Genomic DNA, 26,022 nt, shown 5'->3' with positions numbered 1-26,022 from the left:
TTGATTGTACTAGAGATGTATCAGCTTCTTAATCAGTGCAACATGGAATTTAAAACATATAAGTTAAAAGATTTTTTTTTCTGAGGTGCACTTTAAAAATTATTAGTTGCAATAAATTGGTAGTATACAGTTGGCTCCCAAAAGTGTTCATACACTTGCAATTTTCAATGAAATACACTCCTACCCATTGGTTAAAATTAATATTTTAAAATGGGTATTTAATTACAAGATCTATGATCTATTTTCTACAAAATTACATGAAAATTGTTAACAACATAATATAACTTGATTTTTAATAAATAACTAATCAAAAAGTGCCAGAAACTTTATCTCATGAAAGTCGTCATACACTTTGAATGTAAATAATCTGTTTATTAAGTTATTATTTAGTAGAGTATCATGCAGTATCATCAATAGGTTTTAAACGTCGCAGAATAGATTTCATTGTTTTTTCTGTCTTTTTTTGTGCAATTTCTGAGTAAGTGTCCAATTGCACTTCTGGTCTTACTGTTTCTAGTTCGCTTTTTGTTCCAATGGTATATTTTCATAATCTAGCCTCCAGATTCCTCTAAATGTGTTACATGAAGTTTAAATCTGGCTATTGATAAGATATTTTTAAACTTAAGGACAATTTTTGAGGCATCAGTAGTTGACATTGAATACTTCGTTCGTTATCTTGATAAAAAATAAAATTGTTAAAATAAAAAATAAAAAAAATTTGGGCTAATAGTTTAAAATTGTTTTTTAAAATATTTTAATGAACAGCATGATTCGTAATTTCATCAAAAAATTACAAACTTCCAAGTCCTGATGCTGATATGCACCCACACACCAGAACACCTTCACCATCCTGATTAACTGATCCAACTGAGTTCTTAAGATTAAATTCCTCACTTTTTCTTCTACTTACAATTATACTACAATTGAGCCAAAAATGTTGAATTTCTTTTCATCCATAAGTAAGACGTTATTCCAAAACATTTTGAAGCTTATTTATCACTAATTTTGTGACGAAAAGTGTATGCTTTCTGTTTTTCGCACCCATCTAATCCAGCTTATCAGAGAACTTAGCAAACATCTTCAGGTGAAAATTAAGTGTAAAATGTTTCATTAAATTCTACAGAAACTTTTACAGCACTCAAATGTGTGTTTTTCATAATTTTTTTAACTGTAAATCTCTGATCACGCTTTGTTAACTTTGCTAGTTGACCTTTTCTTACCTTGTTTTCAATCCACTTCTATTCTTTAAAGCATTTTATCCAGCACTTTACTATTGAATGATATAAAGTAACTAATTTAGAGACATTTTAAACCAATTTACTGCTACTGTGATGGAAAAAAATCAAATTTCGAATGGTGTTTGATGTTTTTTACGATGGCCAGCCATTTTAAAAATAATAAGCAGAATATAAAGTAAAAAATAAGCAAAAAATTAAAGCGAAATGACTTTAGTGTCAACACAATGCAAAAATAATAAAAAAAACATGTGATAATTTTAATCATGAATTTATTCGAAATTATTGCAGTGTGCGATGACTTTTGTGGCATATTATTTCTCTGTCTCTTTGTTTTTTAACAAATTTCAGAAATAAAATCAGGCAATATTTTGACAACACTGCTAGGTTTTATTTAGAATGGCATAGGAATGATGTGGAAAAAAATTAGACTTCATATTCGAATTTTTGTGTTGTTTTGGTTTTAATACAAAATTTGAAGGTGTACGAACACTTTTGGGCGCCACTGTATATCGATGTCAAATAGTTATTTATATTTTCTTCTTTGGAAAATTCTCTCAAATCCCTGTTTGACAAGACTAATTCATTCGCACACTTTTGGAAGTTTTAATTTTTCTTTTTCTACGAAGTATTTTAGAGGGGAAATACAATATTTTCTCATAATTTAATGAAAGACTTTAATGAAAGTATAAGTAAAATACGAGGGCTTTTCATTAAGTAATAAGACTTAAATATATAAAAAATACCAAACAACTTTAATCATCATAATTTACATTTTTTTTTTAAATAACTTCTGCAGGACTAAATGCATTTATTCTAACATACTGTTCACTTCTTAAAAACTTGTGAAACGTTAAGTTTGTCTGAATCATAAGTCAAACATTAAGTTTGTGAGAGCTTATTCAAAACCACCTCCGCAGAGTTTAGACCTGCTTTGTTGCTTTCAAAAATTTTTGCCTCGTAATGGTTTCTTAAGTTAAGGAAACAGCCAGAAATCACTGATGTAAAATAATTCTGTGATTCCCCTTGATGATAATTGCAGCAGAGTTAATCATTGTCTCTGTAAAGGTTGTCCCTCACGTTCAATATCTTCCACTTTTTGCTTGCCTTCCTTAAAAAGCTTAATGGGAGCAAAAAGTACTGACTCTAAACATTGCTTCATTGTTGAAAACTTCACATATATCAAAGATCTCCGATGCTGATTTTTTACAGACGAAAACAAAATTTAATCGCATAACTTTGTTACAACAACACTTATGTTTTGAAAACCAACAGTCTTCAATTCAGTCATGTGATACTCAGGAACATGAATCTGTATGCGCCGACTATCAGTAGCGTTTGTTAACCCATTCCATAATCAGCCCGAAACCCCTTAACGCGCATGCTGCAATTAACGAACGGAGTTGCTTTTTGCTACGTTGTAATAGCACTTTTCTCCCCATTTTGCTATCGGGATTTTAATGTTTTTGCTGTTCAGCTTGCATTTAAAAATCGCTTCGCTTTATTAGTTTTTTGGCACTGAATTAAATAGTGCAATAAAATTCAAGGTTGCTAATATGTGCTGAAATATTCATTAAATTTACACAGTACATAAAAGGAAAATAATAAACAATAGAAGATAGGACGAAAAGCAATTATTTTCATAACACTAATTATTTTATTGATTTATTTTTCTTTTTGCTTTTATCTGAGTATATCCTTTGTTTTTCTTTTTATACACTTAAGAAATCAAAACTGTTAAATGTAAGATGATCTATCTTTCAAAAGGGCTCAACAAAACATTCTTCAAACAATTGACTGATTGATCCAACCTGTGAGCAAGGGAATTTAATGGACAAAAACGCTAAGAGGATAAAAAGTATCCTTTGGTGTCTTTTGATACATTGTGACCCTTCAAAACGATCAATAAACACAGAGACATCTCTTTGCTGGTCGGTTCTTTTATCGTAACTGTGATGACTTTTAAATCCCTTCTGAGTGTCCAGATATCACTTGCTCAAGCGTGGGAAGTATTTTAAAGATAAATGATTACAAAAGATCAAAACTTGCGGCTAATCCCCTATTTCCCTAAAGGATACTTTTGTGCATGCAACTGAAAGCCCTTAGCTGAGAGAGGAATAACAGAAACCACCTGGGCGGATTCCCTAAGGAGGTGTCCCCCTTGTTGTCTTGTGGACAACCCTTCCACATTATTTTCTTACAACAAAACAGTTTGACTCAGAAGGGAATTTCAAAGCAAGCTTTACTGCTTGTATTTGGGAACATGTCTTCAGAAGAAAAAAAAAAAGAAAATCTTGCTTGAAATTGAGTTGGATTGTTTTTCTTTTTTTTAAACATACTTGGATAAATTTTAGTTAGTTTCATAGGATTATTTACTAAGTAAGGCAATTTGATTATTGAAAGGAAACCAAATATTTTATTTCTATTTTTAAAATCTCATAAAAGAAGGTACAATTAAAACATTGGAGCTATTTTAAAACAATAAATAAAATCTGAAAAAGAAAGGGAGAAAGGGAATGTTTCGTATGAGTAAAGCGAAAAGAACTCAAGATATTATCAATTCATTTGTACTGTAGTATATATTTTTATGTTTTGCATGGTCAACTATTACGTATAGCAGGGGCCAATCCAGGATTTTTTTCTCGCTACCTATTTTTGTGAAAGTATTGCATCATTCTATTTTTGTGAAAGTTTTTTTTATCAGTATCGTTTTTGTGAAATTTTAGAGACATCCTCATTTTTATAAAAGAAGTAGTGGAACAAGTGAAATTTTAGTTCGAAAAGTGTAAATGTCATCTAGTATTATTTTTAACAGGTTTCGTTTTTTTGGGGGGGGGTAGCTAAAAACCTAAGAAGTACGAAAAATACCATCGTAATTTCAGCTTAATGGTCTATGTACTGTGTACATTATAGGAAATGATGAGAAAAACGGTTCCTCAAAACAGATGTTGAAAGATTGCGATACTATTGCTTAAATACACTTTGGCGAGAAACAGCTAAAAATGAGTTAAAATACCACAAAAAGGTTTCTATTTAAGCGATTGTTCTTATAAACCTGCTTATAATTTTATTTTATGAGTATATTTTGTTTCAAACAGAGAAACAAATTTTATATTTTAAAATGCAAATTTTTGTGAAATTTTCAATGTTTTTGTGAAGTTACTGATTTTATTACTTGATTTTTGTGAAAGTACCGATTTCAAAACTAGATTTTTGTGAAAGTACCGATTTCAAAACTAGATTTTTGTGAAGGTACCGAAAAACGGTAGCAAAATCAGCCTGTATTGGGCCCTGTATAGTCAATGCAGTCGTCATAATTTTTGTTTATGAAATTAAAAATATTCAAAACTGTATCACTAAAAATCCATCAAAGTGTACCGTGAATATAAAAGTTAGAAAGTTTGAAAATATCATGATTTAAAAATAAATAAATAATATAATGCCTGATTATTTGAAGCATTATACTTGTCCCATCCAAGAGTACTTGAAAGGTTAATATCTTAGTAAAATAAAATAAATTACAACAGGTTTCGTGAAATACTATAAGTTACATCCCTTTTGTATAAGGAAAAGAGCTTGATTACCGCTCCCCTAAAAGCACCAGAACCCAACAGAGAAGCACAATAACAGGGTTCTGCCCCTGGAAGGATTGCCGACACATATTTGGCCGAAGCAAAAACTGCTAGAAACGCGTGACGTTACAGGTTCGTCGAAGGCAATTAAGAACCATTTTCTTGCGACAAGGCTGAATCGGCCAGGGCAGTTTTAACACAAACTGCGCGGCCGACCCTGTATCGGCCGGGGAAGGAATGGGTTAATACAGACATCAGACATTGTTCATGCCACAGAAATTAACATTCCGATGAGTGGTTTCGCAGCAGTAAAATTAGTTTTATTTCTTGTAGGCGCCTGCCAACATGCTTCAATTCAATCACGTAATACTCAGGAACATGAGTCTGTACATGCCAACTATTGGTAGCTTTTGTTAATACAGACAACAGACATTTTTCATGCCGAAGAAATTAACACCAACGTACAGCCTACGTACTTATTCAAAAGTTGAATGAAATTTTAAAAAAATTAGCTTTTGCCTGAAAGATAAGCTGTGCAAGAAAATATAGGATATGAGATTTTGCTGCAACTTAACATTGTACATATACATTTTTTGTAAAAAAAATAAAATAATGGAAATCTAAGAATCAGTATTTATTTTTCCCCCCTCACAAGTGTGTTCAAAGTTTTTGTATGTGCCTGCAAGTCCTTGACCAGTTGGGTGTTTAAAAAGTAGCCAGTTGAATATTTTATTTAGTTGTTAAAAAGAGCCATTTAGTCGCTTTGGGGTGAGTGATTATTTTCTGGTTTAATATACACAATACGTTTAAAATTAGTGCTTAATACATAAACTAATTTTATTTCAGTTTTGTAAAGGCTTTCAGAAATATTTTTCTTTTCTCTACTAACATTAAATGAACATTACGAACATTTATAATCTATAATTTTTAATATTTATGTGTGGTATGTTTGCTCTACTTCATAAACAAACTTTAGGCAATATATTTTAATTTCTTGTTGCATCTCTTTTAATTTCTTTACAGGAGTTTTCATCTAGAAGAGATTTAATTGAACATGCAAGTGTTCATGGAAAAATAGGAAAACAAAGATGTTACAGAGGGATCATAAATCCCTTAAAACCTTTTAAATGCAATTTATGCTACAAATCATTTGCATCTGATGAGAGATTAATTAGGCATTATCTTGTTCATGGAAGTGAAGATTCAAAACCTTTGCAATGTGATATTTGTTACAAACGCTTTTTAAATAATTCTGCATTGGCATGTCATATCAAGGTTCATAGGTAAGTTTACTTGACAAAAGCTTATACACTATTTGTATGAATATGTATGCATTCTTCATACACTGTTGCTTGAAAATTGTAACATTTCTTGTGAAAGAATAATAAGAAGTAAATTATATTTAATCTGCATTAGTTGTTCAAAAATAAAAATTGGTTGGTTGTTCAAGTCAAAGTTAAATATTTCCATCTAAGCTTGCCACAATTTTATGAATGAATATGGCAATATAAAGTCTCCCAATATTTTTGGAAAATGTTTGTTAGCATATTTGCATGTCTTTGAATGGTTTGATCTTCAGGTTGAGAGCATAGACATGGGAACCGGATTTTTCATGTCTGTGGTTAAGAGGCATGGGGGACTGGCAATAGAATGTTTCTAGAGGTGTGCCGCGCTGAAGATTAATTTATGTTCATTAACTAATTAGAGTTTATGGTAAAGCTAGAATTGAAATGAAATGGTTCCAGAGTTGCCTAGGGTTAGAAATTAATGAACTGGTTACTAATTAATGTACTGCCACAGGCAGCAAGAAGGTGGCTAAGCCTCTAAAGTACGATGCCAATGCTGGGTTACACCAATCCGCTGCAAGCTGGTTGCGCCCTGACGACGAGGTTCAAGACGTCTGCCAAAAGTGGCTAATCTAGCTGTCCTGATGGCTCGTAATTTTTATAACCCTTCGTCTTCAAACTTCTTTGGCTGATCAAGACACACTTTGTTGCCATTATAATAAAACATTAAATCTCAATGAATTGTTACCAATACAATGAGTTTGTTTCTGTATATGTCGATGAGTAAGCAACATCTTACTGCAACAAAATTTTTATATGAAGGAACTGCTTTTAAAAAATTTTGCTTTTTGTTGCTTTTTACAAAAAGCTCTTTCTTCTCACAAAATTTGACCTTTTGAACATTTGTAATACACCGAAACCTCTTTTAGTGCGGTGAATAGGGACCACATAAAAAAAATTGCTCAAAAAAAGTTTGTTCGTTTTATAAATAACTTTGTGCATTTTATAAATACTATCATCAATTGAGTCCCAATCTTATTTAAATTTTCATACACTACACAAAAAAAATCGTGCAAAAAAGAACCACACAAAAAGAGGTTTAGGTTCATACTTCTCTTTTGGGATATCTGATGACATATACCTGCCGCTCTTTGTTGAAAAACTGTAGAAACTAATTGAAATGTTTAGTAGATTCTTCAAATTCTTTCTTTCTATGTATTTTTTTAAAACTTTTTCTCTTCTTTTTTTAGTGAAGAAAGAAAATTTTATGAATGTCCAATATGTAAAATGGAATTTGATCAAATTGTAGCCTTAAAAGAGCATGTTCACATTCATTGTGAAAATGGAGTTTATAACTGCCCAAATTGTCATAAGGTGAGTCATATTCTAAATATTCTGAACTAATAACTAATATTCCCGCTAGGCCATTTTTGCAGGGCGCAGCGCCCTGCCCTTTTCCATATCAGCAGAATGCACCCTGCCCTTCCTTTAGATCACGAAATGCGCCCTGCCCTTTCACAAATAAGAAATTGCACCCTGTGTTTTTAAAAAGATGCCTCAACCATCGTTTTGACCTGCCGCGATATCGGGGCAATTTTATTTGTCCAGCGACTGTCTGCAAAAACGCCCATGTCTTATCCTTGTTCCCAGAATTTCACCCTGAAAACGGCCCCATAAACAAAAGGGGAAGCAAATACCTAATCAAAGAGGGGATGAGATTCTCAGAATTCAAACAGGCTTATCAGTAGGAAACAAAGGCACGTTCTTCCTTCTACTGAGGGTGGGTTTTTGAAAGGTTGTGGGAAGGAGTAGTGTCTTCTGGGAAGGGAGAGATTTTTGTTTCATTCCTTCCCATCCTTGATCTTCTGAGAATCAATAATCACAAAGGGAATAGTACATTTCTCTAACATTTCAGCCCCTTGAGTCCGTTTTTTGTTTGCACCTGGAAATTAGGCCTAGCTAATTTTAGTGCATTGCAAGTGATTGTGTAGCAATCTTTTCACATCTGTTTCTGGAAAGTTAACTTTCTGATTGTTTCCTAAGAAGAACATAATACAATGCTTACTGGGCTAAAATGAAAAGGTATTTTTTTAATATCTTGGATTTATAACCCCCATCCCCAGCCCCCTAAAAAACCGTTTGAAATGGAAACATATTGCATTGACAGGGCGTTCATTGAATTCTTTCCTTTGTTAAGTATTTTTATTATCTTTGTATATGATTCATATAACAGATTATTTAAAACACTTATTGACGTAATAAAAAGCATGCTTTTGACATACTTGTGCTTTTTTCTAACTTAAATGATCTTGCACTGTTTCTTTTTCTTTTATAAATGTTATACAAATGATTTTTTAAAAAAATCACAAAATTAAAATGCCTATATATTAAATTTTCACAAAAATTGTCTGAGATAAAAATCTTACTTTGGCCCAAGCTGCTTATGCATTGCATTTAGGAGCGCATACATCTGCCAACACATTTGTGTTATGAATTTGAACAACTCCAAGACTAGGAAATAGAGCTCAAATAAAGTCTTTTTAGTTTTGTAACTTGCTACCACTGCATTTTTGAAGCACTGCACACAGTATTTTAAGGATATTATTCTATTTGAAGTGTAATATATTTAAAAAAGGAGAATTTACACTCATCACGATTTTGATGTCTACTAAAATACTTAATGGCACAGTGCACATTACTAGGCAGTTCTTTTGGTAGGAAGGGGAGATCAGTAATTAAATACTGTGTTCTTAAATTAAAATTCAGTTTTGAAATGCCTAGAATTTTTTTTACTCTTATAGGTAGTTAAAATTATGCCCTGAAAAGTGTGGAAAAACACCTAAAGCCAAGTTTCAACATTAGCTAAATGTTCCCATGGAGTGTGGAAAATGTGCTGCTTAGCTTAGTTGGCATTTGTATGTGTGTGGGGGGAGGGTTTAGCTAACCCTATTCTGAAGACAGCAAGTGCGTTTTCTGGATAAAATCATATTTCACACTAAAGTCAGTGGTGACGGCAATCGAGGGGGGGGGAGGGGTCATGGTGCAGACTAGACTGTTTAAATTTTTGCAAGGTGTTTTAAGTGTTATTTCTCCACTTGGTTTTTTTTTGGGGGGGGCACTCAGTACTTTTTGAGTGGGGCATCATTGGTCTTAGGTTGGGGGCACCGTGTTGAAATAGTGCCCTCTTTTAAAAAAGTGCCCCTTTCAAAGACCAGCACCCTGCCCTTTTTTTTCTGGAGTGAACACTACTAATAACTTTAACACTCAATACTAATGGTACTAACTTTACGACCTTTCAAAACAATAGCAAGGTAATATAGATGCACGCCGTGCGCGGATACACTTGATGCTGTGCAAATACATTTGCTGTAGATATGTGCATTGGCTGAAACCTGTTAATAATACAGTTGGCTCTCTGTTTAACGACTTTCAAGGGACCACAAAAAATCGTCCTTAAATAGAATGCTTTTAACACTACAGTGGACCATCTGGGACCGTGAAAAGCCGTTGTTAATTAGAGCGTGGTTAAACAGAGAGCCAACTAACTGTATCCATATTAAACATTGGTTATCTTCAAAATTTGAAGATAAATTAATGAAAAATGTTTATTATTTCTTTCAAGAATACATGATTGAAAGCGAAAGACATTTTCTTACTGAAAATTTTACTTCCTCACTGCATGTTGATTTTCATTTCTGTAGATAGTTTTGAGCTATGTGCGCAGATACTTAATATTTTTATCTTACTATGCTCAAAACTTCTTTTAATTTTTCACCTGAATAATACAAGGATTAAAAATAAAATATTAAGCAACTAATACAAAATAACTGGTACAAATATGTAATATTTTCCAAACTGGGTAACACAAAAAATAAACTAGTTATGAAATAAATCAATAAGAATCAGGGTTCTAGGATTCGTACGCTCTGGGAAAACCTGGAATTGTCAGGGAAAATGACACAGGTCAAAATGTCGGAAAAATTGGGGAATTTTCAAATTTGCCCCCCAAAATTTTTTTCCCAATTTTTTGCTAGGGAAGTTTGTTCTACGAGATCTAATCTTCATTTGTATTGATGTTCCCTAAAAAAATTACAAAGATTTTGAGGCAAAATGACGCTAGCAATAAAAAAGTGGCGACCCAAATAAAACTTCTGCAGCCGCCATTTTTGACCCTCAATGGTTAACAAGAAAAAAAAATTCCTCAGGTGAACAGGAATTATGGGCACACTCAACGGGGAAAATGACAATTTATTGCTTTGAAAGCACAAGCCTAAAGATGGGACAGTCGATCGGGGAAAATCGTTTTTTTGATCGAAAAGTCTTTTTAGCTACTTGTGAAACGCAGTCGCCGTTTTTGGTCATTCACAAGATGGAAGTAGACGCGATTCTTAAGTGCCTAAATTTCCAAAATCAAAGCAGAATTGGAGATTTTCTTTAATTGCAAACTTATGAAAATAATGCAAAATGTGCTGCAATTTTTTTTTTTTTTTTTTGAGCAATCACGATTGCTTATTGCTTTCATTTGACTCTTTTCGGCATTCCTATGATTTTGTTTTCCTGCCAGCACCCTCTGCAGCATCATCGTCGACCGGCTCCTCACGATGCTGCTCCTCTAGCGAAAGCTGTCTCGAGGTTGCGTCCATATCCTACACACATACATACACACACCTACACACACTCACACACAAACACATACACACACATGCATACATACAGACACCTACACATACACACAAACACACACCCACAGATACCCTCCCCCCCACACACAACCACACATACACTCAACTACCCATACACCCATGCCTGGACACAAACACACATGCCTACATACACACACACACACTCGTGATTGCAAACAACATAATTTGAATTCAAGATGTTAAAATTCAAATTAATTTAATCATGAATTAATTATTATTTTTTTTATTTGATTTTATTATTATTATTTGAAATAATTTTCTATAGAAATGAAAAATTTTGTTCTTAAAACTTATTGCCTTGGATGCAAATGTGCTAAAAACTTTTTAACTGAATTGTAGTTTCATGAAGATTTATTTATTTTTTTGAATTGTTTTCATGCTACAAATAAAAAAAATTAAAAAAAAGTCTTATTTTTTAAACGTAGCCCCCATATTTGGTCATTCCCAAAATGTACACTAGACTTTTTAAGTGCCTAAATTCCCGAACAGGCACTGGATGTTTATTGCAATGCAAACTAAGGAAAACAACACCAAATGTGCCTTTTTTTTCCGGAAAATTCATAATTATTTTCAGGAAAAAAGACAAAATTTTATTATCTACCATACCTTTTTTTCCTAATTGATTTAACCCTTATGCGCTAAAACTGACTAGTTTGTCTTAATTGTAGTTTTTTAAGGATTATTATTTTTTTTATAACTACTTTTACACTACAAATTAAAAAATCTACTTATCTTAAATTTTTCAATTAGTCGCCATATATTTGGTCTTTTGCCGATGGAAGTAGATGTAAACTTCCAAATTAGCATAATACTCAACACAGGACACACATCCATCTTGTATGCAGAAAAATACAATAAACTTCACAAATTATAGTAAAAAATGCGGCAAAAATCTTCTTTAAAATTAAATATTTTATGACTATAATGCGGACATTGATGAATGCTCACCGATTCTTTTTAATTATCGAAAAATCAGAGGCAAATGAAGACTTCACAGTCTCAGAGTCTGATACAAGAGCTCCGGATATTTTTCCGTCGGTTTTGGGTTCATCATTTTTTTTTTAAACTTTTCAAAACAGACGACAATGTTTCGTCACCCGAACGCTTCATTATTTTGGTTGCAGGTAGTCCTTTTTCTAACAAATGAGGCTTTTTTGGCACAGTTTCTGTCTAATACGATGGGCTAATTACGGAAACCCTTGTGTAACGAGGTTTCAGGAAAACACGGTACTAAAATTTTACATTTTTGGTCTGACACTAAATCCAAAACACTGATTTAAACTAACTATTTACAACTCATTTAAAAATAAACTCACCAAAAACAAAAACCTAACTATCTAAAAATCACAACAGAAAAAGTAATCTACAGAGACTTTACATAAAAAATATTGACACATTATAATAACTATCAGCGATTAAATTTTTTCAATAAAAAGTGATTTGGTGGCAGACACTTCATTTCATTATACTGGTGCATGAAGACAGCTGTGGCGAAGAAGAGACTGTCTCAAGCAGAGCTAATTTACTGCCTACATGTAAATAGAAAAGTGACACATAATACCCCCAAAAAAAAGAATTCGAAAATTTTTCGGTCAGGTTTTCTTTTCTTGTTTTTTCAAGCAGTCATTTTCACTCCTCAACTGCTCGTAACAGATTAAAACGTGTTGTCACAGATTGGGGGGGGGGGAGGGGTCATGACTCCCATGAACTCCCACTCCCTTTTTTGTACCCACTACTTCATGTAATGCCCAAAAAATTGAAGTCAAAAAGATATTTACTTTTTCTCATGGTTTGACATTTTTTTATATTTTTTTCAAGCAAACATTCAAAATTTTCCCCTTGATTTGGGGGGGGGGATCATGACCCCCCCCCTCCCTTGTATCTGCCACTGATGTTTATATATCTTGCGGGGAAAAGCTGGAAAATAGAATAAATGTCTTCAATTTCATTCAAATCTGTATACATCCTTTATTGTTTTTAAAATTAATTTTTTAGTTGGTTGTTACATATCTTTTTGCAATTTATCGGAATACCTGGTTAATCTCCTTGCATTTTAATTTCTCTATCATTTTTATGCCATGAGTTCAACTAATTTTAGTTGAAGTTTTGTCATTGAAAAAAAAAAAAAAAAAACTCTTAACTTAAGTGGCCATTTTGCTCTAAACTAATAATTGCTTTGTTTTAGTTTGCTTCAAATCTTTATTCTTTACTCCACAACTGGAGATTAACACTAGAACCGCGGAAATTTCCGTATACCTAAAACCGCGGGCAGGGGTCAATTTGACCCAAAGCTTAAAATGGGTTCGTTGATGTTTAGAAAGAGGTAAAAAAATATTTTTGATGAAGAAGAGTAATACTAAGATTATACAATATAATAGGAAGATACAAAATTATCTCCCATTAACTTTGATCATTTATTCATTTCACTTTGTAGTGCAAAATTTTTTAGCACATGTTAAAAATATTAATATTTTTAAAAAATTCTGTAATTTTAGGAAGAAGGAAACATTCCGTGGTTTATTTTAATTGCATTGCTTGCTTATTTTTTTATGAATAAATCTACAAAAAATTCTTAAATTAAAATGACAAAGCTCTTACCAGCAATATGGATACATTCTTCGTTCGTTACATGCAATTAACACAGCTCCTTTTTATACACTTAGTGCACTTGCCACATATTGGGTTTTTACAGTCAAAACAGTTGTCAACAGTTTTATTATTGCATTTTGGGACATGACAACGCACTCTCTTTGGAACTACTGACATATTTTTTTCGGATCCGGGTGTCAGTGTGGCTAAATTCCGGCTTTGCAATATGCCTGGATACGTTCTTTTACGTTTTGTTGAAATGTATGTTGCTCTCAGTTCTTCGACGAGCTGCTGAAGAAACTCTTTCCTTGAAATGTTCTTTCCTGTGGCTTGTTTATACAAAATCCAAGAATTTATTCCCGCAAGGTCAAGGATATTGTAAAAGACGTGAACAGGCCATCTCCTAGACCCAGCTTTTACGGTGTACTTTCGAGCCATTTGGTCTGCGACATCCACACTACATTTTGTAGTGTTATAAAATGATACCGTCTCTGGTAACATTTTCTTATTATTACTGTCAATATGAACAGTTGGATGCAATGAGCTAAGTAGTATGACATTTTTCTTTTGCTTCCCTTGATAAACTGTCATGGTGATGTCATCGTGCTTTAGTAATGTCGTTTCATGCAAGGGTGTCTTCATTTTTTTTTACAATTGTAGACACTTCTCTACGATTTCGTTTTACTGTTCCAATTAAGCTTGTCTTTTTTTCTTTTAAAATTTTTGCTAGGTTCAGAGTTGTAAAATAATTGTCCGTGGTGACATTCCTTCCTTTATTTTCAAACGGTTTGATTAAATTTAGAACAACATATTCGCAAAGATTCTGATTTGTAGGACGATTCTTATCTTTACCTAGATATGGAAAACCATTTACTATGTACTTTGTGTCAGCATCTGCGGCAATCCAGAATTTTATCCCAAACTTGTCAGGTTTATTTGGCATGTATTGCGTAAACTTGCATCTGGCTTTTGTGGGAAAGAGTTGTTCATCAACTGTAATGTAGGGTCCGGGTTTATAACAATTGATAGAATTTTCAGTAAACATGTACCAAATTTTTGAAATTAGACAAAATTTGTCCGTTTTCAAACGTTCTGATCTGGTTGTTTTTTGATCGAAACGTAAAAATCTCAAAATATCTCTAAATCTGTCTCTTGCCATTGTTTCACGAAAAAAAGGAGGACCCCAAATAGTTGACCATAAACTGTCAAGTTCTAGGCCTTTTGCGCAATATAGACCTCGAGCATATAAAATTGCAATGAACGCATCAATTTCTTCTAATTTTAGTGTCCAATCATTGTTTCCCAGCTGTCTATGAGCTTCTTCTTCTGTACACATTTTTATGTGACGAAGCATACTTTCATTTATGATTAGTCTCCACGAGCTTGACGCAAATTCATCATCAATGTTTCGCTTTGAGTACGATGTCGGCCCGCAAGCTTCTTTACAAACATTATGTTGTGAAATTCTTCCACAATCGTTAGTTTCAGAAGAAATAATTTTCCATTTTGATCCATCTATCCCAAAAATTTCTTCATTTTCTTTCAATTTTAGTGTTATATTTGGAGATTTTGTTTTACGCTTTTTTCCTCTTGCCTTTGATGTTACACATTGGTTGTCGGATAAGTGATTCGTATCATTGTCAAATTGAGTCGCAAAATCAACAGATAAATTATCATCTGACGATTCACATTCTTCGTTCGATGACGGGGCATATTCTTCGCTGAATAAATCATGGTCATAATTTTCATCTTCAGACTCATTTTCCGACAGCTCTTGCATGTATTCAAGAGCTTCCTTGACAGAAAGCAAACGACGTTTTCTTGACATTTTTCTGTCGAGACCAAGAATGGTTTGCAACTATCAGTATAAACGCAGCTCTGTCATATAACAAAAGAAAGAGAAAAAGCTAGTTTTTCTTATCAGTAACCTGTCTTGTTCTATGACCTTGACCCATTTGACCTTCAGTAGGTCCTTTTCATACCAATTGGGGAGCAGTTTTGACTGTTACCGATTCCAAGAATCGTTTCGTTTTGCATCTACTAAGCGAAGGGTCATTCTGACCCTTACCGCTGTTTTAGGTATAACAATTAATATCTCGGAAATAAAAAATTCTGAATGGCTAATTCTTTTACAGGTTAGTATTTATACAATTTAAGAAAAAGTCAAAAAGTTTCAAGTCATTCCGCTTGTAAAATCTCTGAAAAAATAGAAATGAAATTTGATTTGGGTCAGATTGACCCCTACCGCGGTTCTAGTGTTGAATGTTTTGCTCCAAAGCCATTATCGTTTTGCTCCCGTCTGTTCCAAAATGGCATGACCTTGCAGACCCCACTTTGAGAAACTGTATTTAGATTAATGTGTAAATGTATTAATAAGAATATTTCAAAAAAGAGTGTTTTTGCCTGATTTAGTTTACTAAAAGCACCAGATTGAAATAGAGAAATGGTTTTTACCTCAAGAATATACATACATTTTTCTCTTTTATTTTTCAGGTGTTTGAAGAATATAACCAAGTAAGAAAACACATCAGAGCATTTCACTCGGAACGCAGGTATCCGTGTGATAAGTGTGATAAAATATTTCCTCGCCCTGATAAATTAAAATTGCATATGCTGAGACATTCAGACCATAGAGAATTCTTATGTGCTAATTGTGGAAAGCAGTTCAAAAGAAAAGATAAATTAAAAGAACATATGAAGCGTATGCATGCACCAGATAGAGAAGCCAAGGTGAATGCAAAAAATTCAAAATCTCCAGGATCCAAAAAATTTGTACCAAAGGTATCATTTTTTTTTTTTGGTTATAAAGATTCTCTTTTTTACCAAATCTTAATTGTTAAGTGTTCTATATTGTTTCTCTGTACTTTATTTTAACATCATTGAACATTTTGCGAAAATCAAATGTGGAACATTTTATTTTGTACTTTTTTTTTTGTAACTTAATCTTTTCTTTAGGTATCTATTTAGCAAGTGAACTTTTCGGCATTTCAATTGAGATAAATATATGAAAAAAAATGTTTGCATTAATGTGTGTACTAAGAAAAAAAAAGTAAGAGCAAAGAAAATATTGAAAAGAAGTCTGTTACGGGCCTTCGTCAAGGAGACCCCATATCACCTACAGCCTTGAAATGTTGTACAAAATTACTTCGAAACTCGGTGGTTTGCACCTGGGCTTTTGTTTTTTTGAAATTCGAACTAGATTTTTTATGCTTAATTTTTCTAGCTCAAATTTCGCGTAAATTGCCAATTATTGCCTATTAAAGGAGTGAAAATTACTTGCACTTATTAATATTATATATCGTTGAAAAGAGTAGAATTTTTCGCGTTCTACGCAATTTATTTCAATGCTCTAACTTAAATACGGCGGGAGTTATTTGTTTTTTTAGCTCAAACCTTTTTTTGGCTTAGGTAAAATTTAGGCACTACTTTCTTCATTAAATCTATCAGTAAAAAGTGAAGGAAAATATCTCACAGTTTTCTGTTTGACACCACTGGAAAGAGCGACTTTTTTACTCCAGATCTTACTCGACCTACTGTCGAAAAACTTAGCTTCTCTCTCCAAAGAAGAAAAAATTTCAAGCAGTTTTAATCAAGTTCAAAAAATCTTATTTGCATTCAAATTATTGATGTTTTATTTGGCATTGCCATAGTTACGTCTTTTTGTTTTTTCCTTCTTTCTTATTCACAAATTTTAAGTGTTTCGATTTTAACGGAAAATCTCAGGCTCAACTCAATTCAAGCCCCGAGCTTAAAGAGCAAATATATTACTAGAGGCCACGAATATGAAAGTGACTTACCAAACTTACACAACTGCAGTTTTGCAATGCTCAGGAGCCTCTTAGCTCTTATAGCTTTGCGAGTTGGTACAAATTATTATGAAACCTAGAAAATGGGTGCTTTTAGTTCCAAAGGCAGCAAATAATGCATTTTTAATCTGTTTCTTTCTAATTGACGATTTAAATCTTTGTGAATCAAATAGAATTGCAAGCAATCTTCGGGGGTTGGTGAGGGTCAGTGAGCAGGTGCGGAGCCCCCTAGCTCTATTAAAAAACAGTAGGGTCAATTGGGGTAGTTAGAAACAAAATTGCAGCTTTCTAACTTTAGATGCTTCTCTATTAGATGCATTGAATGATAAAATTTTCTGTGTTGCATCCAAAATTATTTTAGTTCGTGAGAATAATTTGGCACAAAAAAATTGACTTTATGACTGATCGCTAGCAAATAAAATCCTGTTCACATGTACCTTAGCATATTTTCACTTAACTTGGAGACTTGAGGTTAAATGAGAACAATATTGTCCTTCCAAATGAAGTTATTGCTGGTAGAAAACCGACTTCCACACTCAGCTTAGAGGCTTAAGAAGTTCTAGAGCAGCAATACTCACCCTGTCAAGAGACTTGAGGTTAAATGAGAACAATAATGTCCTTCCACATGAAGTTATTGCTGGTAGAAAACTGACTTCCACACTCAGCTTAGAGGCTTAAGAAGTTCTAGAGCAGCAATACTCACCCTGTCACCCCAATCTCAAAATACATCTTAAAATTATGAAATGAGAAAAGAAATCACTTAAAACTAAGTTATACATTAGATTCATGTAGAATACAGGGAAAGGTTTAAGTCTCACATTTAGGGAGAAGTGGGGCAGATTGATGCAAGAAAATTCATTCAAATATTTTAAGCATAAAAGCTTATAATTTTCAAATTTTTAGCTTAGGTATGGCATAAATATTTAAGGAAGATGAAACTTGTGGAAAGGTAAATGACAGTTTACAGAAATGAGTTTTTGGGGTATTTGAAGAAATGTGTTTTGGATTCCATACTTATAATAAGGAAATTTTGAAATTTGAATTTTCTTTCAAGCTTTTTTTTTTTTTTTCGAAAACGAAATAGCAAGGATGTACAATAAAGCTTAAGTACAACAGAATGTTAAAAAAAAAAAAATTAATTTGCAGATACTGCCTTTTACCTTTCCACAGCAAGATAGTACTAATACACAAATTTAAACTGTTGAGATATTTCCTTATTTCTATTTATTTATTTTTTTTTTATATTTTGACAAATAACCTTTTTATTATTTCACTTTTATATGCTTTTAAAATAAATTAAAATATTTATTTACTATTATTTTTAAATTTTTACTTGGTTCTGATGTCTGTTTAAATTTGCAGAGGTAAAGCTAATGTTCATCGCTCTTTTTGACACTAACTTAATTTTATGAAAGTTATATAGCATCTATTAAATTCTGTATTATGGTGCTTCAGCAAATGTTTAGCAATTATATTGACTATTTTAATGCAGCCTCCATCAAGCAATATATATTCACTGTAATATGGATGAGCCAACATCCATACTGCACCAATCTGCTACAAAAAAAAAGTAAATAAATAAATTTATTAATTAATTTTTAAAAAAAAAACCTTGCCAAATGTCCTTTTTTTATGCCAAATCCTACTAACTTACATTTAAAAATGTGTTTTTTTACACTTTTAAAAGTCCGTCCTGATAGTTTTTATGCAGATCAAAACATGACTGCACCCATTTCTGTAAAAGCCGTATTTTCAAACTTTCTTATATTTCCTTTTCACTAGTGGAGGGCTTGTTTGTCCACCCGTTCTAAGATATTAATTTGTAGCATCCCAGTTAATTTAAGCCAATACCTCTCGTAAAAAAATAACATTTTATAGTGTGTATGTTAACATTGCATAGTGTGTGTATATGTACTTGTTGAACACCAACAGCATAACAGCATGTTCATTGATTCTTCCCTTATTATTGTTTTTTTATTACTTTTTAGGTATCGCCAACAGATTATCATCGGTTCATTTACAAGTGCCACACATGCCTGTTGGGCTTCAAAAGAAGGGGCATGTTGGTAAACCACCTTGCTAAAAGGCATCCTGACATCAGACCCGAATCCGTGCCAGAGCTAAATCTTCCCATTTTAAAAACTACTAGAGATTATTATTGCCAATATTGTGAAAAAGTGTATAAATCTAGCTCAAAAAGGAAGGCTCATATCTTGAAAAATCATCCTGGTGCTGAGCTGCCAATGAGTAATCGTAGAAAGGTACGTGGCGAAAAGGTATTTATGAAGAAAGAAAACTTTTTATTTTATTCATATATTTTTACTATTTGGTAACACTTATTATTTTAAAACTTTGAAACATAAAATCTGTTGCTTAAGAACTGACTTTTTTTTTCCAGTTTTAGTGATCTTTTAATATTACACAGTAAAGTGAGATTTTTACATTGTTTCAGATGTCTATGCCAACATTTTCTGAGTAGTTAAAGTAATTAATGTATAAACTCTGGTGAAATGCATGTTTATCACTATAAGCATCTAGCTTTCTATTGAGCATTTACCTTCATACATGTTTATATATTACCGTCGGAAAAAAGTGGTTTTTAGGTCATCTTGTCATCTGACATTTTGTTTTTGTTCTTAGATTTCCAATTGTTGGTGCTAAATTTGGCACTTAAAAATTGGGATTGTATTGAACCATTTGACCCGTACTCATTCTGGTTAATCCATGATTGGTAAAAGATAAAATATCTCCTGGTTATCTAATTGCTATTAGAAGCACTCTTAATCAAAATGGTGCCATCCTCAAAGGAAATGAGGGTAAAAATGTACTGTATTTTGGAATAAGCCAACACATCATCATTTATCGTCATTAAAAGACACTTTTGCATAAATTTTTTAAAAGAATCATTGCATAGTGATAGCATTAAACTTTGGTTGAAGCAGTTGCAGGCCCATATTCTCTGTTCCGTTGCTAGTTGATTGTCCTAAGTTAGCCCATTAAGATGCCTAGATCTAACCTCTTGTGATTTTTTTTTTCTATGGAATTTTGTGGAAGACCCAAGTGTTTGTGGCTCTACTTCTCCAGGATTTACATCTGTTAGTCCTAGATAAATGGATACAACATCCTGCAGTAGCCAATAAATGAAGTGCTTGAACCATTATCAATACATTCTTCATCAATAAGTGTGGTTGAAACGAGACTTCCGAATAAATACTTGGCATTATACAGGAGGGCCGCATTTTATAAAGGGTGTCCCAAAATTAACTCAAGATTTGAATTTGCTGCCATTTTTGCAATAAATTGTGAGCAATCTTGAAAAAAGAACAATTTGGCAGCTGAGGGTCTAGGGTTATTACAAATGGAACGTTTTCGATTCTATAATGCGTTTTCATTATCGAACAATTATTTGAAAAATAATGAAAGTTTGGGCGGGTCAAGCAGTTTACTGTTATTGGCGCTCGATATCGCAATTAGGTAATGCACAGGTGGTTGTGGGATTGCTGACATAGACATTTGACTTCAAATAACCCCATAGGGAGAAGTCTAATAAGTAAAATCACACGATCTAGGGTACAATTCATATAACCGAAACGAGAGAGTACACGAACAGGAAATTCCTCATGCAGTGATTGAACTGTTTTGCTGGCTGTATAATAGCATAACACTCCATTTTTACTAACTCTAAATGCCCAGCTGTCAAATTGTTCTTTTTCCGTGGCTGCCAACAATTCACAGCAAAAATTGTGGCAAATTCAAATCTTGCGTTAATTTTGGGACACCCTTTATTAATACGACTCTTGCGAGACAGAACGCATAGTTTCAAGATATTTCATTTTTTTTCTGAATAACATGAGAAAATAGAGAAAAGGAAAGGAAACTAAAAATCAATAACTGTGGTTGTCATTGCTGTGCTTCTTTTATGAAAGGCTTTTTTTTTTTTTTTCAGAAACTAATTTCTGAATTTTTGGCACCAAATTTATAACATTGTCATGAATTGTGTTTTCGATTGCAACATTAAACAAAACAAAAGGCCACACTGATCAGCCTTGCTGGCCTGATGTGGTTCACGGGCCATAGGTTGGACGTCTATGGTTTAACTGAACTGACCCTTCTACAATAAGCTCCTTAGCAGAACTTCTCGTATATTTACCGAGTTGTGATTGTTGTGGATTATTTGGTAGAAATATTTTTTCTTTGGGTTCTATGTTGAAACCATTTATACCACCATTATACCAAAACCAGTTATACAATTTATTATATTTATTTAAAATGTTTTATACTCTAGTTATAAGAGTCTTTTGGGTGCTCCCTTAAAGTGACAGCTGCCCCATTTTCCTCCTTGTGCTAGTGAGGCAGTGATATACCACAATTATGCACACAAGGGCACATCTGGTTTTGGATGGGCTCATATTCGGAAAGAGGGTTTAGTACAGTTTTTGAGCTGAAATAAGTGGTCTGAATTGATATTTTTTGAAATATAAATTCAAAAAATGCTGCTTCAGGAATTATTTGGTCACTTATGGGGCTCATGATCCTCCGTCTGGATCCGCACATGATTATGCATCATTTTTACCACAGTTATGCAGTGTCTCCGAGCATTTAGTAATTTTTTTTCGACACTCTTAATTGAATCACTTTTTCCCCTTATTCCGTTGGGGCACAGTAACTAGGGTGGGGGGAGGGGGGTAAATAGATTTTGCTCTGTACTATTCAGGGTTCGTTGATTTAAATCAGCTTGATTTAAATTGTGATTAAAATCATGATTTAAATCAAGTGATTTTTTTTTAAAAAATCATTGATTTAAATCAATTAATTTGAATTAAGTGATTTTTTTAACAAAATCATTAACTAAAATCAGTTGACTTTACTTTTCTAAATTAATTTTGCATTTTTAGAACGTATTGCTCTAAATTTAACTACACTGCAATATACTATCTTAACTTCAACAGGCAAAACTACATAGATCTCTCTTTCTGTGTGTGTAACATATTTTCACTCGATTGCTTTTACTCCAAAATTACAGTTTAAAGCAAAATAAAAATTTGGAGTTTTTCTTATACCATGACTAATATAGTTCATGAAAGTAATTGTTCAACATATTATTTTACACTAAAAACGTACATGATAATGGAAACCTCATCTTTAAGCAAAGCATAAAACAAAATCACATCTTATCTAAGCATTATAATGTATTTATAAATCTTAAAATATTGTTAAATAGTTAGAGAACTTATCTTAATTTTAAAAGTAAGTTGAATGGATTCATCTATTGTATGAAATATATTATGTTTATAAATGTAAATTAATTAATATCTACAAATTTTTGAATATTTTAAAAAAAAAATCAGATTTAAATAAAAAAAATCACAAACCCTGGTACTATTTCTATTTTCTTAAATTCTGTAGCAAAAAAAAAAAAACATTCAAACGGCTAAGTTTAAAACCATCAGCTAAGAATAGAAGTAGTTTTGTTAGTTTTAATGCAGTTGTATTCATCTTTAATATGCAAGCTATATTGTATTGATATGGTTGTTCCATTAGCACTATGTATTCAAATTTTATTTTTATGTTACTAGTATACACTTACTTCATTTATAGGGAGGCGTTCCCGAAATTCCAGGAATGCCAAACCCCACATTTTCTCAAACTGTTGGCAGCATTACTACTCATCCACATCATTGTAACTGGTGCCACAAGCAGTATGCTAGCAAAGCTAAGTTACTACAGCATCAACGAAAAAAGCATTTAGATATGCTGCAGTTGAGCTATGTTGCCAACAATACTAAGGTGATTTTTTTTAATTGAAATATTTTTTTCATCATGTTTAAATGCGAAATTTTTCGTTAAATTTGTGACATTCTAGATTTTTCAGAAAGATTTTGTAATAAGTATTTTCTCCAGGTTGACCTTGAAACTCTTTCATTTGTTTCAAAATTTGAAAACTTACTTTTGGGAGGGTAATTCTTGTAAAAAAAATAGGAGCCACTAACACCAGAATTAAATAATTTTCAGCAGCTGAACAACAATGACACATGAACCTCCCTCCCCCATTTTTATTGGTCACTACTTTGGTTACCTTGCTTTAATTAACGTTCTTTCAACTTCTAACAAAATTGGATTTTGAAAGGACAAAACTGTAAAAAGAGTGGTTTGATCTTTATACTATTCTATACTGGATCAAACATAAAACATTGAGTATTTCTACAACCATATATTATTAATTTTTTAATCCAGATATGGTGCCAAAAAAAAAAAAAAAACTCCTTTAGTGAAACCATGAGTAAGCAAATTTACTTAAATATTAATTACTTAAATAATAAATTACTAAAAAATGAAAAGAAAGAGATGTGTTGTAAAATTTGTAAGGGGCTGTCCAAAAATTGTTTCTTTCTTTTTTTTTTTTCAACATTTTCGACCCCCCCCCCCCCCCATCACTTGTCGTGCTGTTTTTCAACAATATAGGAGAAGCTGCTGTACCCACGGACAAAATTTACTTTTCAATTTTTGCTGGTCTCTGGGAATGGATAGTCGATCGGAAAAATTTTCTGGCAGAATCTACAACTTATCTAATTTGGCAGTTTTTGTCGTTTGAAAGTCTTAAAGCTCTCAGCCTCAAAAAAAATTTCTTAAAAGCCATCTTTTATGTCTGTGGGTACAACAACCCGTTCACCCCACGAACAGGTGCCTTTGTACCCATGGACATATAAAACTATAATATATAAATAGGTCTGAGGAACTCAATTATACTCAATGTATTTTCATAAGCCATTTTATATTGAAATACTTCTAACATCCATTGAAAATAACATTAAATAACATATCCAACAGAAATTAAACTTTGAAAATCAATCGAAGGTTTTTTCAATTTTTTAAAATTTTCCTTAATTTTTAATGTTGGTGAACTCTTTAAAAAAGTTATAAGTCTTAAGAGAGTTAATGATGTTATGAATAATTTATATGTTTTTAAACAAAAAAATAACTAGATTCATGATAGTATGGCTCTCTATGTATTTACATAATAATGGCACAAAGTGGCCAACTACCCTAAAAGTACTTATTCCAAATGAAAATCTCGATTGGGATAAAATTGTTTATCGCAACATGGAATAGTAGGAAGTATTGGGTTCAGAGCCGATTTCTCCAAAGTAAACAAAAATATAACAGTTTAAAGCAAAATATTGATTTAATTGCATTCAGATCTTCTTTGTTTGGTATTTCAGGTCGCGGCGCATTTTCAATCCTAGCATTTTTTTCATATTTACTGTCGCCATGTTTGGTGTAAGAAACTACTTTCTTGGCAATACCGTGTTTTAAATATTTACAGGCAACCAGCTCAGAGTTTCCCTAGGTGGATGTCTGTGGGGGAGGGGAGATCTATATTCAGTTGTAGGCTTCTTATAGCTGAAATGATTGTATTGCTGATGAAGTGATTACACGTATATCTCTCATTTCTCGGAAGCATATCCAACGACTGGCGATGACAATAATATTTTGTTAACGTGATGCTTTTCAAGTACATTTGGAAAAGTATGAAACCTTAGAAAAATACGAGTCGACAAAAAAAAATATTTTGAAGCCGATCGAGGTTAGGTTGTCCAGGTACTAGACCTTTTATACTGCAAATATCATAGTTCAAATAATAAATTTTGAAAATATCAAAATATTATGATATTTTCAGAATAAATATCGGATATATATGGTGATATACTGACCAACTGATCAACATTGACGATTTCTGGTTCTTTATGATTGCAAATGGCTCTGCGTGAACACTGTTCTCGTCATTGAGAGATCATGGTTTAAATTATTCAACTTGCAAAGAATTTGAGACTAATTTCAATGACGAATCTCTGTTAGCACTTCATGGATAGAGTCTTGAGATCTAAACAAATATTGCAACAGTGCTGGAATTGCTAATTGGGCATCACATTAAGGAATATCTTAACATTTCTGGTATTTGTGTTTTGACTGAGACTCAATTTTATTTGTTTCTGATTTCTGTTCAGGGTATGGCAGTCCATCTTCAAGAACCATTCCAACTGCCACAAAACATGCTTTTTACCTCATATTGTTCAAAAGAATGAGGCCTAGGCTGATTTTAGAGATTTTGCATGTTGTCTACCAACCCTAAATTGATTTTGTCTCTGGTTCTTCATAGTGCAATTCAGATAATTATGCTATGATAATTTTGTCTTCTTTATAAAATTATTTGTAAATTTATTAGGTGGAACCAGTTTGTGATCAGGGTACTCAAGTTAATGGGCAGATTGTTATTGAGAGCATTTCATCCAACCTTTCTCATGAAGCTACAGCTGTACTGATTGATACCGGTAAAAGAAAAATTCATTATGTTGATAAAGACTCTTTAGTGGTAAGTTTCTTAAACTGTTTAAAAGTACTTCTTGCTGAAATATCTACAGTTAGTTTTTGTGTGTTTAAACTTTATAGCAGGCTTGGAGTCAATTACGAGGGAATGTAATCGATTACGATTATGATTACGGGCACAAAAAAGGGGGATTACAATTACGATTACGATTATAATCCTCTGACAAAATGTAATTACGATTACAGCAACTATCCGATTATGTAGAAAATGTAATCGATTACGATTATAATATGCCGATTATGATATGCCGATTATGATTTTGATTACAATTACAGACTTATATTATAATGTATATATATATTACTTATTTGCACCAACAACGTGATAGTTGAAAATTATGAATTTGATTTAATATTAGAGAGATAATTGCAACTACCGTGTAATATTACCTTAAAGATTATTTATTTAGTATTATTACGCTGTTGCAGGAAAAGAGCAATATATG

General features: G+C 32.5%; 1 protein-coding gene across 5 annotated transcripts in view; it reads left to right on the top strand.

Annotated features, from left to right (window-relative positions):
• The window catches only part of LOC129229679 (PR domain zinc finger protein 10-like), a 138,155-nt gene that overhangs the window by 92,198 nt on the left and 19,935 nt on the right, over nucleotides 1-26,022 (top strand). For 3 of the 5 annotated variants that reach the window (XM_054864067.1, XM_054864041.1, XM_054864054.1), the window contains 6 exons: nucleotides 5,831-6,090; nucleotides 7,344-7,467; nucleotides 15,879-16,166; nucleotides 19,180-19,467; nucleotides 22,790-22,978; nucleotides 25,416-25,562. In XM_054864067.1, coding sequence (XP_054720042.1) covers nucleotides 5,831-6,090; nucleotides 7,344-7,467; nucleotides 15,879-16,166; nucleotides 19,180-19,467; nucleotides 22,790-22,978; nucleotides 25,416-25,562 — 1,296 coding nt within the window. The remainder of the gene's footprint in view (nucleotides 1-5,830; nucleotides 6,091-7,343; nucleotides 7,468-15,878; nucleotides 16,167-19,179; nucleotides 19,468-22,789; nucleotides 22,979-25,415; nucleotides 25,563-26,022) is intronic. The other 2 variants (XM_054864061.1, XM_054864049.1) reach the window with 1 other exon arrangement.

Source organism: Uloborus diversus, chromosome 1 (assembly GCF_026930045.1).
Source record: "Uloborus diversus isolate 005 chromosome 1, Udiv.v.3.1, whole genome shotgun sequence".
NCBI classification, from domain to species: Eukaryota; Metazoa; Arthropoda; class Arachnida; order Araneae; family Uloboridae; genus Uloborus; species Uloborus diversus.
This window is presented reverse-complemented; position numbering and strand designations above follow the sequence as displayed.